The sequence below is a fragment of the Cucumis melo genome, chromosome 9, assembly GCF_025177605.1.
Source record: "Cucumis melo cultivar AY chromosome 9, USDA_Cmelo_AY_1.0, whole genome shotgun sequence".
NCBI lineage: Eukaryota > Viridiplantae > Streptophyta > Magnoliopsida > Cucurbitales > Cucurbitaceae > Cucumis > Cucumis melo.
In genome coordinates this window covers 23,997,383-24,019,538 of record NC_066865.1, presented here as the reverse complement: position 1 = coordinate 24,019,538, position 22,156 = coordinate 23,997,383, and the positions used below count along the sequence as shown (strand labels likewise).

The 22,156-nt window shown below is 29.3% G+C and overlaps 2 protein-coding genes across 4 annotated transcripts; both read right to left on the bottom strand.

Annotated features, from left to right (window-relative positions):
• Window positions 1-1,412: 1,412 nt before the first annotated feature.
• LOC103482824 (putative uridine kinase C227.14) lies at window positions 1,413-6,983 on the bottom strand. Of its 2 annotated transcripts, XM_051089907.1 has the most exons (13): window positions 6,784-6,983; window positions 6,326-6,477; window positions 6,183-6,226; window positions 4,868-4,945; window positions 3,751-3,943; window positions 3,330-3,360; window positions 3,192-3,250; window positions 2,911-2,984; window positions 2,325-2,411; window positions 2,133-2,194; window positions 1,802-1,830; window positions 1,632-1,702; window positions 1,413-1,519 (listed from the first exon to the last, which is right to left on the bottom strand). In XM_051089907.1, exons 1-13 carry the CDS (start codon window positions 6,815-6,817, stop codon window positions 1,477-1,479), a joined length of 957 nt encoding a protein of 318 aa, XP_050945864.1. In that variant the 5' UTR covers window positions 6,818-6,983; the 3' UTR covers window positions 1,413-1,476. The 2 variants fall into 2 exon arrangements, with proteins under 2 accessions (XP_050945864.1, XP_008437394.2); XM_008439172.3 differs by having other exon boundaries at window positions 1,413-1,702.
• A 2,071-nt stretch (window positions 6,984-9,054) lies between these two features.
• LOC103483077 (short-chain dehydrogenase TIC 32 A, chloroplastic) lies at window positions 9,055-11,821 on the bottom strand. 2 transcript variants are annotated; one of them, XM_008439509.3, is made up of 8 exons: window positions 11,477-11,821; window positions 11,159-11,390; window positions 10,980-11,059; window positions 10,720-10,876; window positions 9,932-10,013; window positions 9,742-9,829; window positions 9,612-9,658; window positions 9,055-9,483 (listed from the first exon to the last, which is right to left on the bottom strand). In XM_008439509.3, exons 1-8 carry the CDS (start codon window positions 11,592-11,594, stop codon window positions 9,283-9,285), a joined length of 1,005 nt encoding a protein of 334 aa, XP_008437731.2. In that variant the 5' UTR covers window positions 11,595-11,821; the 3' UTR covers window positions 9,055-9,282. The 2 variants fall into 2 exon arrangements, with proteins under 2 accessions (XP_008437731.2, XP_050945863.1); XM_051089906.1 differs by having other exon boundaries at window positions 9,932-10,016; window positions 11,477-11,799.
• Window positions 11,822-22,156: the final 10,335 nt, after the last annotated feature.

The following is a 22,156-nucleotide window of genomic DNA, read 5'->3' as shown; positions in this document are numbered from 1 at the left end:
AACTCGGTTTGTTACCTCGTTATTTGCATGAATTCATTTTTTTCACTTTTAATTACTTCTTTATAATAATTACCAACTCAATTATTTGGTTTTTTTTTGTCAATCGATCGCTCCCTAAAGGCAATGGTAGACATTAATAAAATCTAAAATTTTACTGTAAATTATAAATATTCCCACTAGTTTATGCTTTACAATAATTTCCCATTATGAATATAAAAGTATTATTAATGCAACTAAATCCAAACGCAACAACGTTTGCCTAATCAGATGGATATTCTTGTTTAAGAAGAGATTCCTAGGTTTTATATATGTACATATTTAAATGTACAAACAAAAGAAATGTCTAGTTTCAATTCGACACTAGTTTTTCTTTTTCCGAAAAGCAAATATATATGTATATACTTAAAATTATATATGTTTAGTTACTTTGGTCCATGGAGGAAACGTCCGTCGAAAATGCCTCATCTTTTTCCTTTTTAGAATATATATATATATATATATATATATATATATATATATATATATATATATATAGACACACACATATGTAAGTGTAAAAAAACTGCCCATCTCCCAGACTTTCGTTTTGTAGGAAGGCATTAAATATTGCGTTAATGTTGATCTAAACAATTTTATAATTCTGTCGAGGGATATACTTAAAATGTTTGTTTGTATTTTGCTCCCCAACCATATTTTTTCTTTTGGCAAAAGAGAAGACCACTTAATACCTTATTCCAAATAAATTTTTCATAAAATAATACAAATAAATAGACTTACTTCTTTGTCTTTTGTCTTCGATAAACACAAAATTTTGATCTCTGGATCGCAAACAACTTTTCTTTAGCACAATTCACACGCAATCTATGTTGCGTATGATTGTTATTTTTAGTTGTTTCCTTCAAGTATAAGAACACGATAAACATAAATGTAGAGAATTTTAGGGTAAGTACGTGGACTGAGAGTTTATATTCAACTATCATAGTCCTTGTCGTCCATTCAAGAGTTCTCGTATAAACTAATACACGTTTAATTTTAAAATCATATTCAAATGGTGGCATATCTAGAAATTTTGTTGACAAAGGCTCTAATTTAGTAAATATGAATTGAGAAAAAATGTAAAAAGTGGAAACTAAACCTGGGTCTGGAGAAGGCTAGAATATTGTTTTACTACAAGGCTACTAATGATAATAGTATTATATCAATTATTTATATTATAAAAAGAACATAAAATTAGGATTATTGGTCCTATACTAAATCCATCGGTGCATCCAAATCTCTAATCTTTTACTCTAGTTGATGTTTATGTTGACATTTGCAACATCTTCGTTAGCCTTATAAGAAAAGATTACAAACTAAGCCGAACTATGTACTATACAATCCCTTATCTTCAGACCAGAGCTGCTTAATCAACATGATCAAAATCAAAAGTTCTCTAATATTTCTTAAACATAACCTCTGATTTTCAGGGCTTCCAATTTATTTTGATTCCTTATCAATGACCTCCAGAGCTTGGAAAGGTCTTAAGACATGACAGAGCAGATGAAAGGAAAATTCAATTCTAAGGTATGCAGGAGATGTAAGTTCTCCAACAGTAAAGGAAAGTTAAATTCTACATTCAGAAATCGACTGACCTAATTAATAAATCTGCGTTCTTCTTGGACTTCATTATGAGCTCGGCATTGGGTCGGTCATTGTTCTCAATCTGTTGTATTTTTGAATGTTAGTTTAGGGATATGCTATCAAGGAACAATAAAACATAAACAGAGAACGAAAATAAAGCAAAGAATGAGGAGGAACTTACGCGCCATTTGGCAACGTCAGGAGGTTTTCCTATAATTCGTTTGATCATGCAGGAAAGAGTAGCGTAGCACGTTAATCAACAAATAAGGTTATTTCTCGGTTGAATTAGCAACACATAAACAGACACAAATTTTCCGTCCATGAATTTAATGGCAAAAGACTTCAAAAGTTTTTTCGATAAAAATAAAGGGAAAAAAAAAACTCTTTAAGCTTCGAAGGTTAAATAAGCTTAAATGAAACTTTTAAAGCTGCAACAATATAATTGAAACATCGACATTGACCAATTCAATATTTTTCATATTTAAAAAATGTGTTCACTCGGATATCATCACCTGTTGAAATATGTCTTTTGAGAACTCGTCCCATCGATTTGTCAATATCTATTTCTACGAACCTGGACAATCAATACCATCATATAAATCAACAACAAGAATGAAAAAGAGAATCCCAGTGCAAATGGAACACCAAATTGCATTATATGCTTATCTTTCAAGCTTGCAAGCCTCAAGGTAATGTATACTTACCATTTCTCATCAAACATTGATGAGATTTCTTTCCAAACCCCATCGTCGAGTAATAAATAATTTCCTTCTACTATAACAACCTTGTGCCTGAAAGTAAAAGAATATACTTCATAATAAAATGAAATAAAACCGTTTTCAGAACCAGTTTGTGGGGGGACATTTAATCTCAAAATAAAAAATAGATTGATTTTCCAACCAACTCGTTGTTGGTGTAGCCAAAGAAGGATCGAAGGAGAAAACCCCATGCATATTTTTTAGAAAACCTTTTCACATTATTTTGAAGAAATCAGATAGATCAAATCTTGATATTCTAAAATTCATCCTTCAGGCAGCCAATTGATACACTTTTTCAACCTAGTTCAAAAGATTAGTAGAGACTGGTATCAGCTTTCCATCTCTGGCTTTTGTAATTTATTGACTTTTAATAGCATTTCCTCGTTTATGTTGGCCCAGACAAGTGTACCCAAAAAGACAGTCCATTGGCTATAATAATGTCTGTAAGGGAAATGTTTGTAGTCTGCCAAATTATTTGCATTGATTGACTATACAGGAGCGCCCAGGTAAAAAGAAACAAGAAATCACTTACTGAAGGCCCACGAAGATGTCATCCTCAACTGGATCACCGACGCCATGATCAAACGATGGTGCATATACTGATCCCTGGAGAAGCCATCATTTAAAATTGGACTTGAAGAAAGAAATTGAAGATAAACACAGCTTACTAAAGCACGGCAGCTCAAACAGGACAGAAAATAGGGATAGCAAAAGCAAGATGCTTTTGACACAGAGAAGTTGTTCGTTACAGTTGCAACTCTACAATTAACAGCACCAAAATAAATATTCTTCCATCCTCAGTAAGCAAATTACCTGACTTCTTAGTGTCTTGAGGCATGTAAGTAGCAGCTGAGGATTGAATGTCCAAGGAGCTGATTCATCAATTAGAAATCAACCCTCCTGGTGCTTGCAAGGAATAAAATCAGCAATTAAATTAACTTGAGATCTCACCTCCTCGTCTTGCATGCGCTTCCTCCGGATTCTATTGACATGAGAACACAGGGCTTGCAGTTAGAAGTACATAGAGCAACATACTTGACATACAAGACTTGCAGGAAGAGATATGCTTTAGTATACTGATTCCCTACTCAGATTATGCACGTTAAAATATAAAATAACAAATAAGAAGCTTTGAATTAACGTGGTAAAAGATGGCTGGAATAGACTGCCGGCAGTAAGCAAGATTTTAGCCAAATTATATTCCACGTACTTCATATCTCAAGAAAATGGAACTGAATTCAAAACAAACAAATCTCCACATGTACTCTATCATCCTATAAGTTAAAAAAAAATCTGATGGTTTGCGTATCATGTGAAAATTGTTCAAACAAAAGAGCCAGGGTGACTCTGGGAAAATCGATGTATAACTCACCTCCATTGAATCAAGCTGAGAACGATAAAGATGGAAACCATCCATAGGGAGAACAGCAGCAACATCAGCAGGATTTACTTGAGAATCCATTGAAGAAGCTTTCTGGGGCCATAACTTATTTAAACGTTGCACCACTTCAGATGCTATAGTGGTTTTGCCAGCACCAGGGGGACCAGCCAAACCTACAATATATCTGCACGATCAGGTAAATACAAACAATAAAAAAAGTGAATATTTAGTATTCACACACGCAAATATAGTAATAGAATTGAAAGAGGGGAAACAAGGAGGCTACCGGGAATTCCGAAATTTATAAGAAAATAAGCTGACTTTATTCACACGCTCAAATATAAACAGATTTATCTTACTTCCAAGCATAATAATGCATTTTCAATTAAGGCTTATACAATGTAAAGTCGGTTTCCATTTGTTCCATCTGACAAGACCTCCAAAGTCATTCATGTTTGAGTCCACAATTTTAGATCAAATTTGAAGCCAAATAATCATCTCAGTTAAAGATGATCGCCCTCTTCTATACAAGAATTTGTAATACTCGTGTATATTGGGACACAGATCCCTAATTCTTGACTGAAATATGGGGTTACATGTGCTTTCACATAGCATGAAGGGCTTTGATGCCCTCCCTGCGGTGAATAGCCAAGAGGCAATAGAAACGAGTGAATAGCCAAGATGAAAAAATAGATGTCTTATTGGATATTCAAGCGTTTTTCCATTTTTCTTTCTTTTCTTTCATTTCTTCGTTTTCTGGAAGATACCAAATTTCATTGGAAAAAAATGAAAAAATACAAGGGGTAACAAGTCCCAAACAAAAATCTGAAAAAGGCACCTTACTTTGCAAGAACAGATAATCATCATTGAAATTCTACAGAGTAGATTTTGTCCGTCTATTAAAATAATGGTCCTGGTTTGAGTAATAAGATTTAAATGTTTCTAACGGGGCAATAGCAATACAATTAAATTAACAATGCAGAACGGATAGCAGATGCTACTTAGTTGACAACAATTTTGTAAAGGTTTTTTTTGTTGTTAAAAAAGTATTTATTATCTGTGTCCTCCCCGGATCCCCATTTTTTACAGCCTTGGAAGGTGTACTTACTTAAGATCAGGATCTGAAGCTGCTGCTGCTGTTGGAAGAAGACGCCTTGCTAAATCATCATATATGTCATCTATACACCTTGAGAGATAATAAAAAGAACGTCAAAATGAATACAAGAAAAGTGGAAAGAGAAAAATTATTAGTAATTTATATGGATAGAGAAGCAAATATATAAATATGTTAAAATGCATAAACCAAATATATAACTGTGTTTTAAAGTGCAGAAACCATTCTTTCAAAGTGTAGAGCTCATTTTGCATAATGCAGCAACTCTTACTCCCAAAAGGAGGGTATGAAATTCTCCTTAAGAAATGGAGAAATGAAAATAGAAATCGGCATTATGAATCAAGCAATATTTGTGAGTTGTGAAAGGGATGCTACCAAACAACTTGGTTAGTATTCCTACTTATCATCTGTCCATGGTCTGTTGGTCGATTTATATTTGCAGTGTTCTGAAATTAATAATTATTAAGACAGTCCAATATCATGCAATCTATATCTTAGAAGTAAAATGCATGATTCTTCCTCTACAACGCACAAAAATATTCTTTATCTTTTCTCGATATAATTTATAAAATTTAAATTGCTTAACAAGACTTAGCACTCAACTGAGTGAAGATTTTTAAGATACTAAAAACAGTCTCCTCAAGTTTGTAAATTAAATACCAACAAGAGCTTAGCTCAATTAACACCTATTTATACCTAAGGACAAGAGTTCCCGATTCAAACCCCACGCTCTAATTTGTACTAAAAAAAGAAGTTTGTAAATTAAATATCCATTCTTAGTATAAAAAAAATCTACTAAGGTTTGGTTGGAAGTAACCAAAATATTAGTGAGGGCTGTCCCTGATAATTGGTATAAAGCTATGCTCTTCATTTCAATGTCCGTAGAGGAGTCCTCAAGTGTTCAGCACAGAAGTGGTTAGCCTCGAAAAAAAGAAAATGCTGTGATATGTGGTTAGGTGATCTGTTCCGATGGAGAGGAGTTGACCTGGATAAATAGTTAGATAGATAGATGGATGAAAATTCAAGGTCCTTTGTTAGAGGAGATGATTGTTGGATATTCGACCAAACCCGTGCATTGGCTAGATAAAAGAGAAGATCGTGGTATAATAGTGAAGGAAATATTTCCATTACTATGAGGTCTTTGGGTGAAAGTAAAATCAGGCAGACATTCCCAAAGTGAACAATATTATACGAATGTGGAGATAGTCATTATCCCCATCAGAGTCCTATATTTTTTTTTTTGCAGTTTCCAAACCATGGAATCAGTTGAAATACAAATATGGCCATTTAAGATAGTTTGTTAGCGTACCTGCCCTCTACAACAGAAAATTCTCTCTTTTGGCTGCAAAAAACCTGGAAAAAGATAAGATTCAACAGTGACATTTCAGAGTTCATATAAAAAGAATGGAAAGCAATTATTGAGGCCGTGAGATAGAAAGAAAGAGAACTTACAGTCACACACTTATTCTTCCTACAGAAACCTTTAGTCTGACCACAGTGCAGTGATCGATACTTATAGGCTGAATTGAATGACAGAAAGTTATGATCTCTTGGTACAGGTTTTTCCTTCACGAAAGAAACCAATTCTGCAGATAAATTTATTCCTGAAATGAAAAACACAACAAGACGTTTCAGTTGACTAACTGTTGAAAATGATGATGTACACAAATCCTCTATTCAGTAACACAATTACTTCAACAATCGACTTGAGATTAAATGCAATCAAGAGCGAATTGAAGCTCCTCCTCTTTAATAACTTGAACATAATTAGTTTTCTAGATATTCAATTAATCAATAATTTGAGACAATATTTATGAACTGTATGATCGGAGGAAAGTAACCTGGTGAAGAAGAAGAAGAAGAACAGAGATGCAAAATGAAAAGAAGTAAAATGATTAGAGTCTGCAGACCTTTTGCGGCAGCTAGAGAAAACGAAGCTTCCATGGCGGAATTATGAGAGAGAGAATGTTGAGTTCATGAAAATAATTTAACTCGAAACTAGAAACTCCATGGAAAACTGATTAATTCAAGAGAGACTAAAGCGCTCGAAGCCATCTTCAACCATATCCATGATTTTCACGGCCTTTCGCGGCGTTCTGAATCGAAGGCAGAGATGACGGTCGGCTCAACCGAACCAACAAATTACGAACCGGTTGACACCGTCAAAAAAGGTAACGTGCCACGTTACGCTCAATGAAAACATACCAAATTTATGATTAGTCCTATAGATTCTTCTAATTTAATGGATTATTCTTTGTAACATAATCTATTAATAATAAACTTTTTACTATTGGCACATTTTGATATGTTTTTTACGATTTTCTTCGAATATTACTATATATATACATAACAAATCCATTAATGGGCTTATCATCTGTTCTTTAACTTTGTTAGTAGGCCCATGGAAGTATAGTTGCAAAAATATAATAATTATATTTAAAATAATTAAGTATATAGTAATATTTTAAAAGAATCGCAAATATAGTAAAATCTATATAGGAGTCTATTAACGATTGACCATGTTGTAAATATTTGATCATCACTAATAAACCATAAGAGTGCGATAAATATCTATCACTGATGGACTTTGTTATAATTGCATTTTAAAGATTATTATATACTTAATTATTATTCATAAAATGTTGTTATATATTTAATCACCAATAAACTTCCTCCAAGAACCGATCATTTTATTAAAACCAATAAATAAAAATATGTATCTTGAAAATCTATATCAAAAACACATATTATCTTGATGACTAAAAATGTAGTATTCTTTTCTTTTCCCTTTTTCTAATTTCTTTTCTTTTCTTTTCCTTATTATTAATCCATTGTATTTTCAACGAGAGTATTTTCAAAAATAGAAAAATATTAAAACCATTTACAATAATAAAATATTTGATAAATTTTATGATATTTTGTAAATAGTTTCAATATTTTGATATCCATAATAATTCTTCTTTTTTTCACTAAATGAAAAAAAAAATCTTAATTCAAGTGATATTCTTAACATTTTTTTGCATCATGAATAATTTTTTCGTAGAAATATATTTGATTCTTTGATCCGATGTTTATGAGAACTCCTCATGTTTATGAGAACTCCTCATGTTATAGAGTTAGGTATAGTTGATCTATGGACCAGACCCATGATTTAATCACATGTATTTGGATCATATTTATAAAATTTTTTTGCTCAATTGAATTTTATTCCAAGTAAATAATATTTAATTGAACCAAAATAATTAATTCGATCAAACTGTCGTAATAAAACACGTGACACCATTAGACATGTCAATTTTTAGTTAATAAAAACGTGATAATTTGTGATTGGTTCCAAAATCTTTTATTCATTGTCCTATACCATTGACTAGTTTTTAATATAATGTCATTTCTCCCTTTCTTTTTTTTTTTTTTAAGAATTAGATTAGTGGTATTAGTAACAAAACATAAAAAAACATAAATTCAAGCTTAACTTAAATATTAAACTAGTTCTTTTGAATAAATATTGATACTATAGTAGCTAGATTCACCCTACTTTGACCAATCACATTGACAACTATTTGATCTTATCATATTTAATTCATTATATTCTATGTAAGAGACCACTCATAATTTAAATCTATCTCTTCAACCAAAAAAAAAAAATCTTTTTTAAAAACTAAAAACCACATGTTAGTAGGTCCTATGTTTTGATCAAAACCCCAAAAAACAAGTCTTTTTTTTTTTTCCCCTCCAATTATTAAAGATCATTTTTAAAAAAATTAATCCCACCCACATGAAAAACTGCCACTAACCTACCCCACATCCCCCAAAGTCCAAAGATACAATACGCCGTCGTTTTCCTATTCTATACATTAAACAAAAGCATGGGTCTTTCAAATAATTGGATTGCAAAAGAAAAAAGAAAAAAAAAACTATACCAATTTGCATATTTTTAATTCTTTTATTGAAAATGAAAAAGAGCCTTTTTTTTTTTTTTTTTTTATCTCTTGCTTTAAATCTGACCCAAGAATCATAGTATCATGATGATTAAATGATCTTACACACAGCCAAATCCTCCAATACTTTTGATGGGTCCAATGATTTAATGAAAGTTTATAAAGAGAGCACTTAACTTGGCTCATATGTGACAACCAGAATTAAATTGAAAAAAATGTATATTATATTATACACATGAGAAATAAAGTTGAACTATTTGATTATATATAATATAAATCCATGACCATATTCTAAAAAAGAAAAAAGAAAACTATATATATATATATATATTCCTTCCCCCCACTACCTAGCTAGCTTCTTGCTTTTTGTCTACCTACCATCTATTAATATACTTTTATAATTCATTGTTGGACTAAGATTCTCTCTCTCCAAACAAAACAAGCAATTTCTTTTCTTTTGGAGTTATTAAATTATTCCAAGGCATTGTTTGGATCGAAAAGAAGTTTTGAGCTTGCGTTGACCATGATCTCGGAGGCGGACCAAAGACGTGCGGCCTCCGACGGGCTGGCAGCGAGTTTGGACGGTGACGATTCGTTGCAATCGACGAAATACTTGCCGGTGACGTGGCGTAGCCTCGGATTTGTCGCCACGTAGCATGTCGTTGCCGCCGCCTGTGGAAGGAAGGAGAATCAGAAATGGTGTATGTGTCAGTTCTTTTACTATATAGCCTTTTTCCTCGGGAAACAAACAGAAAACGTAAACTAATTAAAACGAGAATTAGTTTGGGGTTGTTGTATACCTGAGGGATTGTCTTCAAGAGCTTGGAAGCCATAAAGAACACCAAATCTGCAATTATATGAATTTAAAAACAATTGATTAAATGTACTTTTTAAGTAAAAGAAAGAAATAAAAGAGAATTCCATATATACCTGTGATGAAGCCTTCACGATCTCTAGTAAGTCGAGTTCTGACGATTCCAGGATGAACGCAGTTCACCGTAACGTTAGCTCCCATTTGCTGAATCAATTATTTTTTTTTTTCAAAAGAAATGTTTAATTAAAATTTTAGAAAAAAGAAGGAGAGAATATATTTAATATAATAATATAAAGATGAAAGAACCTTGAATCGGCGAGCAAGTTCGTGGGTATGAAGAACGTTGGCAAGTTTAGAGAGCGCGTAAGCACGTGTCGCATCGTAATTCCTGCTGGGAATCCCACCCACATTAACTGTATTAGATCATTTAATTATGCATTACTTCTCATAAAGTCAAATCTCATCCTCTTTTTTTTTTTTTTTTACACAGTCAATTTGTTTTATTATTATTATTGATATTACGATCGTTTGTGATTAAAGAGTTTGGTTGATTGTACATAAATACATGAAGTGAAATAAATTTTAATTTACATATTTTCAAAATTGTCTATTACGGTGCTTGTCCATTTTAATTTTAGTTTAGAATTGTATAAAGTCATGACCATTACAATTTTTAGAGATAAAAGTAACTTTTAAATGGTTCAAATTTCATAAAGAAAATAAATACTTTAATTTCAAATGGTTTTTTTTTAAATACAGCAAAAAAAAAAAATTTACATGTGAAAATAGTTTATTTTTATTTTTGATTATAAGAATAGCTCCCGAAAAAAATCCACTAAAATAATCAATCATTTATTTACTATGTTAACTAAGAAAGAACCAAATAGTAACTTTTGCGACTATAAGTGAGTAGGGAAAGATAGTTTTTTTTTTTTTTTTCTAAGTTAAAAAGAGTGCAAAGATAAAACCTCCTCTAAAAGATAGTTTTGAAAATATATGGAATGAAAATGAACTATTGATCTTAAAATAAGATTAGTACAAAAAAATTAAAAATTGAAAAAAAAAAAAAAAAGCTTTCAATATTAAATAAATACCTTTTATTCCGGCTAATCTGGCCGAGATATTTGAGGATATCGCCGGAAAACCAGCTGTGAATACTCGAAGAAACGTTCACAATCCGGCCCTCAACCCCTGTCACTTTCGCCGTCTCCACCATCTTGTTCACCAACAATTTCGTCAACAGAAAATGCCCTGAAATTATTTCATTACGTTAATTTATATCCCCTTTTCTCCCTATAAAAATTTCATAAAACCAATTATCATCATTCAAACAAAAACAAAACAAAAGGATTACCCAGATAATTAGTCGCGAATGTCATCTCTATCCCATCCTCCGTTATTGCATGCTCGTGCGAGAATTTTCCCGCATTGTTACTGTAACCCAAAAACAAATAATCATAAATACATAGAAGATCGACAAAATTAGCAATTTTTTTTTTTTTTAAAAAAGAAGGTGTGATTTAGGGAATTTACATGAGGAGATTAAGCGGGAGATTGAGGGATTCAAATTGAGAAACGAAGGTTCTAACAGAAGACAAAGAGCTCAAATCAAGTGACATAACAATAATTTCGGAATCAGAGCATTCCGACTCAATCCGAGCCTTGGTTTCTTCAGCGGCTTTAAGGTTCCTCGACGGGAGGATTAAACGAGCCCCACGTTTGGCCAGAATCCGAGCCGTCTCAGCTCCAATCCCTGATGTGGCACCTGAAGTAAAAAAAAAAGAAAAGGTTAAAATCACTTTTACTCATGGTAGCAAAAGAGGTTAAAGTTGAAGAAGTTAGTTAGGTTACCGGTGATGATGGCGGTGAAGGAAGGAGGGAGGGAGGAGGTGACGTGTTCGGCGGTAGATTTGGAGCCGAAGCCGGAGGGGCCGGGGGAGCCGGAGAGGTAGTTGAAGGAGAGGAGCATGTTATTGTTTTTTCCTTTGTTCTTCCAATGGAAGGGATATCGATCGATGTCAGAAATGGCAGGTCACGCCGTTGTTCATCTGTCAATTTTGAGCTAAGAGAAGGGGGGGTTGGGTTTGGGTTTGGACCGTAATTTATAAGGCGGGATGAGAGAGAAAGAAAAAGGTGGATAACATATTTGTCATTTTAGTATGAGAGACTGAGAAAGAGAGAGAGAGGGGGATTTGTTTAATTTATATATAGGGTAATTGGGAGCTTCCATTTATTTATTTATGTACTTCTTTTTTTCTATAATGTAATCATGATTTTTTTTAGATGGATTGTGGATTTCTCCCTTATCTTTTTCTTTTCAACTTTATTGTTAAGAAAATCATATGAAAAAAACTGATGAAGAAAAAAAAAGTTTACCACATAGTGTAAGTTGAACTAAGTTGGATGAACTTCAAAGGATGATAATTTCGATATAAAATAGTTGTTTTTTAACAACATTTTTAAGAAAAATACTTAGTCTAAAAAATATCATTCATTTCAAAATAAATATATTGATTTGAAGAAAAGATCACGCCACATATCAAATCATTTAATATATTATACAATAGATTATATAAACAATACCTAACTTTATAATTCGGACTTGGAGAATTAAAAAAAATCGGACTAAATTAATACTAAAGTAACCTAAATTGAAGAAATTACTTTATGAACACTTGAATCTACTTTAACATTTGAAAATAAAATTATTGTTATTCCAAACAGAACATTAAACTTTAATTTTTAATTTATATCTTTTGAATAAAAAGTTTCATACGCAAACTTTTAATTTTTATTTAGAATAATGTTTAGTTAAATGTTGAATTATGAAAGGTGACACATGGGCATTCCCTTTTTCGCTTTTTTTGTTTTTTAATTTTGAAAAATCTCAAGAGCTTTTCTTTCTTTTTTTTCTTTTGTATATTTAGCTAGAAACGACGACGTTGCAAGTCACTTTGACCCAATAAAAGCTTTTTTAATTTTCTTTTTTTTTGGATAAATCTCTCTACTTTCTTTATTTGCTTTTATGTGATTTTAATATATATGGTCACACTTTATATAAATGAATCCCAACTTGATTAACCATTAAAGAAAAGCTATAAGGGACATTACAATTTTCAAATCCAAATGTAATTTGGTTTTTCCATATTATTTCAAAACCATAGATTTAAAGATGTACAATAATCACTTTACAATTCACCTTTTTCTTTTAATTCTATGATGATCTTATAGGATTTGGCTCATAAAAAAAAGTAGATGTTTTATGTTGAATCTCTTGTTTATGGTAGGTTTCTATTGAACTTTACTTTGCGTACTTTTTACAATTTTTTATTTTTAAATTTGTATATTTGTATATTAAATATCATTACATAATATATAGTTTCGTCTTTTAAACTTTAAAATGTACATTTTAGCCTCTAAATTATAAGTTCATTTTTGCAAGCAAATTGTTGTATTAGTTGTACTTATATAATTAACATTTGGTTTTATAAACGTATACCCCATTTAATTTGTAATGACATGATGCCTTTAACTTAAATAAAGGATCTTGACGGTGTTATTGTTATTTTGTAGTACAACAAATGTATTTGGGTACCATAATTGAATATGTGATTTCTAACATTTACAAATTACTATTAAGTTATACTTATATTCGCAACATAGTTATTTAGTTTGTTGAGTATGTGTATGTAAATATTATCGAATGTGTAATTTTTTTTAATATTTTAGATAAAATAGCTAGCATTTAAAAAATAAATAAATAAAGTTGAGAATAATGTATAAATTTTATGTTAAATTTAAAATAGGACAAAAATGAATCAATTAATTTTTACATAAATAATCCATCTACCAGACAAAATAATTGTTGGAAAAAAAAGTTAAGAACAAAGAAAATAATTGTTACACAAATATGGAAGGTTAGGGTTATGATAAACCTAGTGTTAAGATAAACCTAGAATTATAATAAGATGTTTTTGGAGGAAGGGTTATGTATGAAATGTTATGATAATGTTGTGAAGAAGTATTGAAGAAAAGTTGAAGAAGGGTTAAGAATGTTGAACAAGGGCTGGGGAAGGGTTAAGGAGTTAAAACTAGGGTTACATAACCCTTCCCCTAAACGGGGGTTGGATTACATAACCCTAACCCCCATAATCCAACCCTTCCCCCAAACGCCCCATAAAGCTTTTTCCTTGTTGGTTAAGATAATATTCAAAAGATTTCTCACTTTTATATTTTATTCAAACTATTTCACTCTATTATTCCAAAATATAGCTATTTAGAAATTAGGTATGTTTTCTCTTTATTAATAATACGAAATTAGAAAAAAGAAAATAAATCTTATCGTCGTTTAATTTGAAGTATAATTTCTATTTAGTTCATTGGTTTCAAAATATTGCAAATTAGCTTTGGGATTTTAATCTCATTTTAATTTATTAATTTGTACTTTTTAACTTCAATTTACATAAAATATTTGCTTTCCATATTTAAAAAGAATATATATAAAAAAAAACATGTAAATTGTATTTCTCTTTAAAATTGAGATCTTTAAAAATGTTTCAAAAAAGAGTGTGGATTTTTTCTCTAAATATTTTAACACAAAAATAACATGAGTTTGCATATTATATAGAAGTTTAAGGTATTTTTAATTAGGGATTAGAATAGAATAGAACAAAATTACAAAATTAATAAAACGAGAAATGAATATTAAAGAGAGAATTATGAGAAGTTGATTGGGGGAAGAAGGGGAGGGAATTAGATTAGTGGGGGACTAATAATATAAAAGAAGGAGGGGAGGAAAAAGAGTGGAAGGGGAAGTCGCACGTGAGGGTTTGTTTGGATCGGCTGGAATGGTCAATTCCACGGCCTCGATTCCCTAAAAAATATATACCGGGAGAAGGAAAAATGCCAGCTGGCTAATCATTAATCGCCAAAAAGGCATCTTTTAATTTTTACTTATTTTATTATTATTATTAGAATACTACCACATGAAATAGTTGTCATCCCAATAAATAATAATAATAATAATAATAATAAACCAATTTTCGAAGTTTCTTTCACTGTGACTAAAAATATTTATCATATTAGTCTTTTATTATTATTGTAATTATTGTTTTTCATACAAACATGATATGAATCAAAAGATCAAAAGTTTATAACAAATTAAATACGATTATAGCTATGGCAGTTGGTATGGGAAGTATTGGATTATACTTGTATAATAAAAGTGTACATGTTGATAATCAAGAGTAAATTATGAAGTCACAAAGTAGCCTCCACTTGACTTCAACAATCAAATTACAAAAAAAGAAAATTACTAGTACAAATATCCTCAAGTTATTGTTTTAATAAATAAAAATAAAGAAAAACATACACTTTCAAATATAGGATAATTGAACTAAAATAATTATAAAATATAACAAACTTTTATATTTTATATTAATAACAAACAAGTATAGCATAATTACACTTCCATATAAAATTTTACTATATTTTCTAAATATATTTATAATTATAGTTTATTTATTTATTTATTTATTGAGAGAACTATTAAAATTAAAATCTTAGGATATTATTGTTTCTTTGCGTCTACTTGTATTTTTTTAAAAAAGCAAAACTCTACTTGCATTAATTATTGTTCTATGATTGAGAAATATTGGTATATTGATGGGTCTTCTAAGTTTCATATCACACACATATATATATACATATCCATGGGACCTTATATTAGATCTTTAAAAAATGAAATTGAGATCTATATACTTCTCTTTTTTAAAATTAGCCTTTTCAATGACCCACATTTATATTGAATGTATTGCTCGGGCTTGTATCGATATTTATTCTTTCTCAATTATTTATTTCAACATCGGTTATGCTTTTGAAATAAAAGAACGAAAAACTTTTAAATTCATCATGATTTTTGGAAAAGTAAAGAGTTAATATATGATAAATTAGATTTTTTTTTTTTTTTTTATAAAAGGTTTGAGATGAAAAGATTTGTATTAAAATTTTATTTATTTATATTAACATACAATGAACTCCTAATCTAATAAAAGATTGCTTTAAAATAGTTTATCACATTGTCATTATTTTACCAAAACCTCTTGATTTATAAATACATACTATACATATGTTAGTTTAAGCTATTTCATCTATTTTTAAAAAAGAATTTAGGTATAACACCACAAATCCAAAATATAAATTTGGAATTTTTTTTCATTTTTATAAATTATATATTATTGAATATTGATACATTATTTGAAATAAATAAATAAAAAATAAAGAAAAGAACATGTAAAAAGGAAAAAGAAAGCAAGAAGGGAATTATTAATTGAACATGTCACATGTCGCATGTCACGTGGGCATGCATGTGTCACAATCTAGTAGCCTTCATTCTTTCATTTCACTTCACTTTATTAGGTTTTTACGTCCTAAAATCCAAAACTCTCCCAAGGTCTTCTCCGTAATTACACATTCCCTTTTCCTCTCCAAACTTTTCACAATAAATTATTGCTTACATTTGTCCCTTCAAAATAATTAATAATTACTAAAAAAAAAAAAAAAAAAAAACTAAAATTCACTTCTCATTAGTGATTAGTGAATTAAGAAGGCATCTTTAGTCAGTAAGTTTAAAATAAAATAACACAATATAATTCATATTTATATCGATATGTGTTAAAAAGAAAAAAAAAAGGTTTAATATTTTAATGATGTAGATATTAATGTAAGAATTTTGTTTTAGGTAGAAAGAAAGTAAAGGTAAATGGGTGGGAGTGGTAGGGACCTTTTAGAAAAAGAAGAAATTAAATTAAATGATTTAATTTTTATGGCTAACCAAAAGTTGAAAATTAAAAAAAGAAAAAAAAGAAAGAAAAAAGCTTCAGCTTTTTGGAGCACTTCAGTCACGAACCCGTGCCCTAAGGAGGGGACCTAACTGTGACATCATATTCATATTCATATTCATATTCATATTCATATTCATATTCATATTCATATTCTCTACTCCATAATCCCTTTTATCTTATTCTCATATTATTATTACCTCCAACCAACCTTTCACTTTCCTACTACCTTCCCTTTGTTTTTTTACTTTCAATTCGAATAGTTTTAAACTTTTAATAAACAATTTCATACACTACATATCTATGTTGAAAAAAAGATTATTAATAGGATATTAAACTTTATAATCATGAAATTATATACGTGATCATGAGAATTAATAATTGACCAATCATGTGCCTAAACTAAACTAAAGCATAGTCTATATAACCCAGCCAGCTAGAATATGTCTTGGAAATAGAACTAAATCAATATATTTGACTTTGCAAACTTGGTGGAAGATAAATGAGGTAGAGGTGGTCGGTTAAGAAACAAATTATTATTAAGACCAATGATTTATATATATATATATATATATATATATATATATATAAATCAAAAGATGCCCAATAAATTAGTTTTATTGAAGACTTCTTTAGGTTAGAAAACAAATTTCAAATTATATATACTTTTCTAATTTGAAGAGGGAACTTTTTGAATTCGAAAAAAAATGTTTAACTTACATATGATTCAGTAATCTATCGTTTAATTTTTTTTTGTACAACCTTATTGAAATAGTTATATATGTTTAAATTTTTAAGATAGGTTTGGTTTAACTTTTTAAGTGCTTAAGTAAGATATTTTTGTAAAAAATTAGAGTGTTCGACAACAACTTAAATAATAGTCTTTAAAAGTTGTTTTAATTTTTTTTATCAAAAAAAGTTAAAATAAAAACAATTTTTTAGAAAAAACAAATTTTATCTAGTTAATCAAAGGGATGCTTACTTATTTGTTGTGCATTTATTAAATAATAAGTAAAATTCTTTGGTTAAATCTTAATCTGTATTTTGAGAATTAGAAAGGGTGTTTATAAATTCAATTTTAATAAATCAAATGGTTATAAAAGATTTTTAAAATTATGCGTCTATCACTTTTTTTCACCATAATTTCCAAATTTTTCAAAAGAAAAATCACTTCCTCACCTTAATTTTCATAATTTCTAACAATTAATGTTTCCAAAATACATACCCAATTTCTTTTATAAAAAAAAGAAGTACCATTTTTCTCGTTTTGAATCTGGGCTAAATTGGAGTACTTCAAATATTACCTCAATTGGAAGAAAACTAACATATTTTTTCAAAAATCAAGAAAAAAATTAATATTCAAGTTTTACAATTAATCAATAAGTTTCTTTTTGTTATTTGAATTACAATTAAGCCAAACTCATTTTAAAAATATTAAAAAAAAAAAAATTTCCACCAAAATATGTAGATATTACAATATTGGTGGGGGAACCTAAAGAATGAAGGAACAAAATAGCACCAAGAAAGAGGACAAAAGAGGTTTTAACAATGATCAATAATTAATTAATGAACCCCATCTTTTCTAGAAACACTATGAGATTAATTAATTAATCACATTAATTTGCATAGTAATTGAGGATAAGCACTACCTTGATACATACACACACCCTAACAAAGCCTAAATCAAATTGAATTCTAAATAAATAATAATAAATAAGAAAAACACTAATTATTAATGTTTTAAAGGCAAATAAAGTTAATAAAAAAAAAGACATAAATTTAATATCACCATTAAAATGAAACATCCCAACTCCACTAACATAAGAAAAAAATAAAATTAATTTAGTAATAATGGATTGTGATTTGTCTCCAAGATATGGAAACAGGCCATGGAATCCCAAAACTTGGATTTTTTGTGTGTCTTTTTCCTAAAAACCATCATTAATCCCTAATTATTTGGGTGTTTAATTACCCAAACTATATCTTTGACTAATCTAATCTAATCTAATCTAATCTAGGGTGAAGAAGAGTGATTAGTAAGATACCTATAAAGAAATTTATAGTGGATGGCTTTGTTTCATGTTGTGATTTTAAAATAATAACCATTGTTTTTAATATAATATGTATTTTCTTTTTCAAATTTTACATCATCCATAATTTGGTAGAAAAATAATGTAATGATTACTATCATATACGATAAGTTTAAAACTTATTTTAGTTTATAAATTGTAACATTTCCGTTCTAGGACTTAAGTCTAACTTTGGTATATGACGATGGTCTCAATATTTATTGTTCTTCATCGGTCTCTATGATAATCTAGTTATTCTTACTTGTCTTCAAGACTATTTTTATTTTGTTATCATATCTAATAACTAAATTTTGTTTAGATTTTTTAAACCATGCTTTCATATATTTTGATGAACCCTTTTATTTGGATGTGGTAATGATTTATTCACGTAATTAATTATCTTTCACTAGAGTATTACATGAATTTGCATGTATTTTACTCCAATTTAATTTCATCTAAGAGAATATAGTTTTTGGTTGGCTAACATTCGTATATTATGTTTTGGTCTCTTTATTACATTAGAAAACCATTTTCGTCTTGCCCATTATTTTTTTTTCTTTTGTATGTTATTCCAACGTAAACAAAACAAGAGATGATTAGTAAAAGTTTCACGAACTAGCTTAGACGCAAGGTTAAGTTTCAAAATAAATTAAGAGTGGTCCTTGAAATAAGAAATAATAGAATTGTAGTGTAAAGATTAATGAAACGTAAAATTGATATTTACTAGTCATGATGTCTGACCACAAACTTTGTAGATGGATCAAATTCGCTAACTCCATTAACCAAACACTCCACATTCATATTCTTAAAGTTTTCTAAAATTTGAAAGGTTAAAACTAATTTTCGAAGATGTGTGAGTCTAAACCTAAAATACCCTAATTATAATAGTTTAAGAATCAAAACTATTAAACATGATCACAATTTAAGTTCTATTATGACACAATTTCTTCTAGTTTTCTCTTGTTTTTTTTTTTTTGCTTTTTTAAATGTATGCTTATTTCTTCTTTATTTTTTTATTATAATTTTTACTTTTATTAAAGTAAAAATTAAAATTTTATTTTATGTTTAAAACTTGGGAAAATATTAATATTGAAAATTAAATGATTATAATTAATGTTTTCAACCATTTTACTAAATTCAATTTCTCATTTGGTAATTTACTTCCACTTATCTTTTTTTTCCCCCAAGGTTCTTAACCTAAACATGGTTAATAAAACGAACCCACTAAGTTTTCATATAATAATATCACAAAAGCATAGGTTATATAACAAATAAACCTTCAATAATTGCCACTAAGTACACATTTTATGTGGAGGGGGGGACTACGAATCTTTGAAGGGTCCCTCACCCTTGAAATTAGGGTTTTTGGGACCTAATTTTTTTTCAATCCCTTTTTGCTCTAAATTATTGAATAACAAAATACCATGCATCTTCTTCAATTAATTAATTGATATAACAAAAGTTTTTGGTTTTTCTTTTTAATTAATTATTTGATTTTTAAAATAATAATGTTATGAAATGTCAATTTGTTCTGCAAAAACGGTTTAATAATTTGATTGGAAATGGAAGAATTAGATGTGAATACAAACAAAAGAAATTATAATTAATTATTGAAAGGGTTAATAGATGTGTTTTGTTTATGGAAATTGTCCCACTTGAGTTGCATTTCTATCGCCTTTGGAATCTACCAATTGATTCCTAATATCTCTTTTATATATATATATATATATATATATTATAGATGTGTCTGATTATTCATGGATTAGGTTTGTGAAATACAAAATTAAGAGAGGAAGACTCATTGACTTTTGTTTAATATAATATCTTTTTACGGTATGTAGATGAGCTATCAAATTTCAAACGTTCATACTAGATATTAATCGGAAAGAAAATAAGATAGTATGAGTTTTAATTAACACCTAAAATTTCTTGGACCCAATACTATTTTAAACAAATAATTGATAGATAAGTTAAGTTGACGGGTGAAAGAAAATTTAATATAATACCATATGACAAATTTTATTAGTAAGTGAATTGGTCCAATACTCATAATAGATCCTATGTTATATTAGTTTAGATTAATTCTATTTTGCATTTTTAAGGAGCAAAAAAATAAATTGTTGGGGCTGTTTGATAAATATTTCAATTTTTGTACCTAACAAAAATATTTTTTTTTAAATATTAGTAGCTTATGAAGTAAAAAAGGAGGGTTTATATAAGGTTAATTTTTCAAAATCTAAAATGAAAAAAGATTTGCTTTTTTCTATACTAATTCTACCAAGAAAGTTTAATAAACACCATAACATAAATTCGATTATTCTGCCATTTTTTTTTCTCCAATAATTATTCTCTTCATAAATGCAATTATACTTCAAATTATCAATTTTTCTATACAAATCCAAATTGAAAAAAAAAAATGGAAACAATCCATTTATGAAAATACAATAAAGTATGATGTATTTGATATAGAAGGGTGTGTTAAACCATTCCTTTCATATAATATAAATGAAGTTCATCATATATGGACATATCTATTTTGATTGTAGTTGTACGTGTGTATGGAGAGATAGCAATATCTATACCTAATTAATATAGCAATGACAAAGTGGTTTGACTATGTACTAGACATGATATTGTGATAGACAAAACCCATATATCTTTTATTATAAACTTTAAAACCATACCTTTATAGAAACGAATAATTGCTAGCTACACATCATAGTTTCAACCTTGTGTTGAAATACCGTGCATCAAACTAGAAATCAAGCGACGAAAAGCGATAAACAATAACCTTTTCTAATAAGAATGGTAGTTGTTAGTTGATGTGATATAGTCGGGGTAAAATAGTTAATTGTGACACGAAGAAGTCAACACAGTCAACGAGTTATGGTGACATAAGTATCTATGTTTGGCAACCACGCACCTAGAAACTAATGAAGTAGTTAATTGGGCCTTTTGTTTTGGGCTCCAAAAATAATTGGTATTAATATCCAAAGCCCAATATCTGACCTCCGCATTCTCAACTTTGGGGGACAAAATGAACCGATCCAGAGTAATCCAAAAAGTATTGGTAAAAGAAGGCCTTCTGATTCTCAACGGGGAACAAAGCCATTGGAAGGGGAGGATCGTTGAAGGGCATCAAATCGACGTTGTGTTTAAGATCGAAATCCAATTTCCTAAACGAATTTAGAGCCACGACCTGAAGCCGCTGAAAAAACTTGGACGAGATTGGTGGACGGAACCACAGAAAACTTATGGGGGCGCCCGTGGGGAGAGAACTTCCGGCAATGGTATGGCAACGGGACGTTAGTAAATGGATGAAAGTAAGTTTGTTTTTACATTATCATTATAGCTAGATATTGATTATTGATGGTAATTATTAACATGAGTATGAGCACCACAAAATTAGAGTTTATTGTTAATTAGTGTTTTTGGTTATTTCTAATCAATAGTTTTCATTTATAGCATTTGTTCATTATCAGTTATAATTTAATATGAGTTTGGTTGATTCATAAAAATTTAAAATTATAAATTCAATATCTTAAATTATTTAATTTTTTAAATTCACAAATGTATTATGCACAACTGAAGTTTTATTAGTCAGAAAATTAAAAGAAAGATGG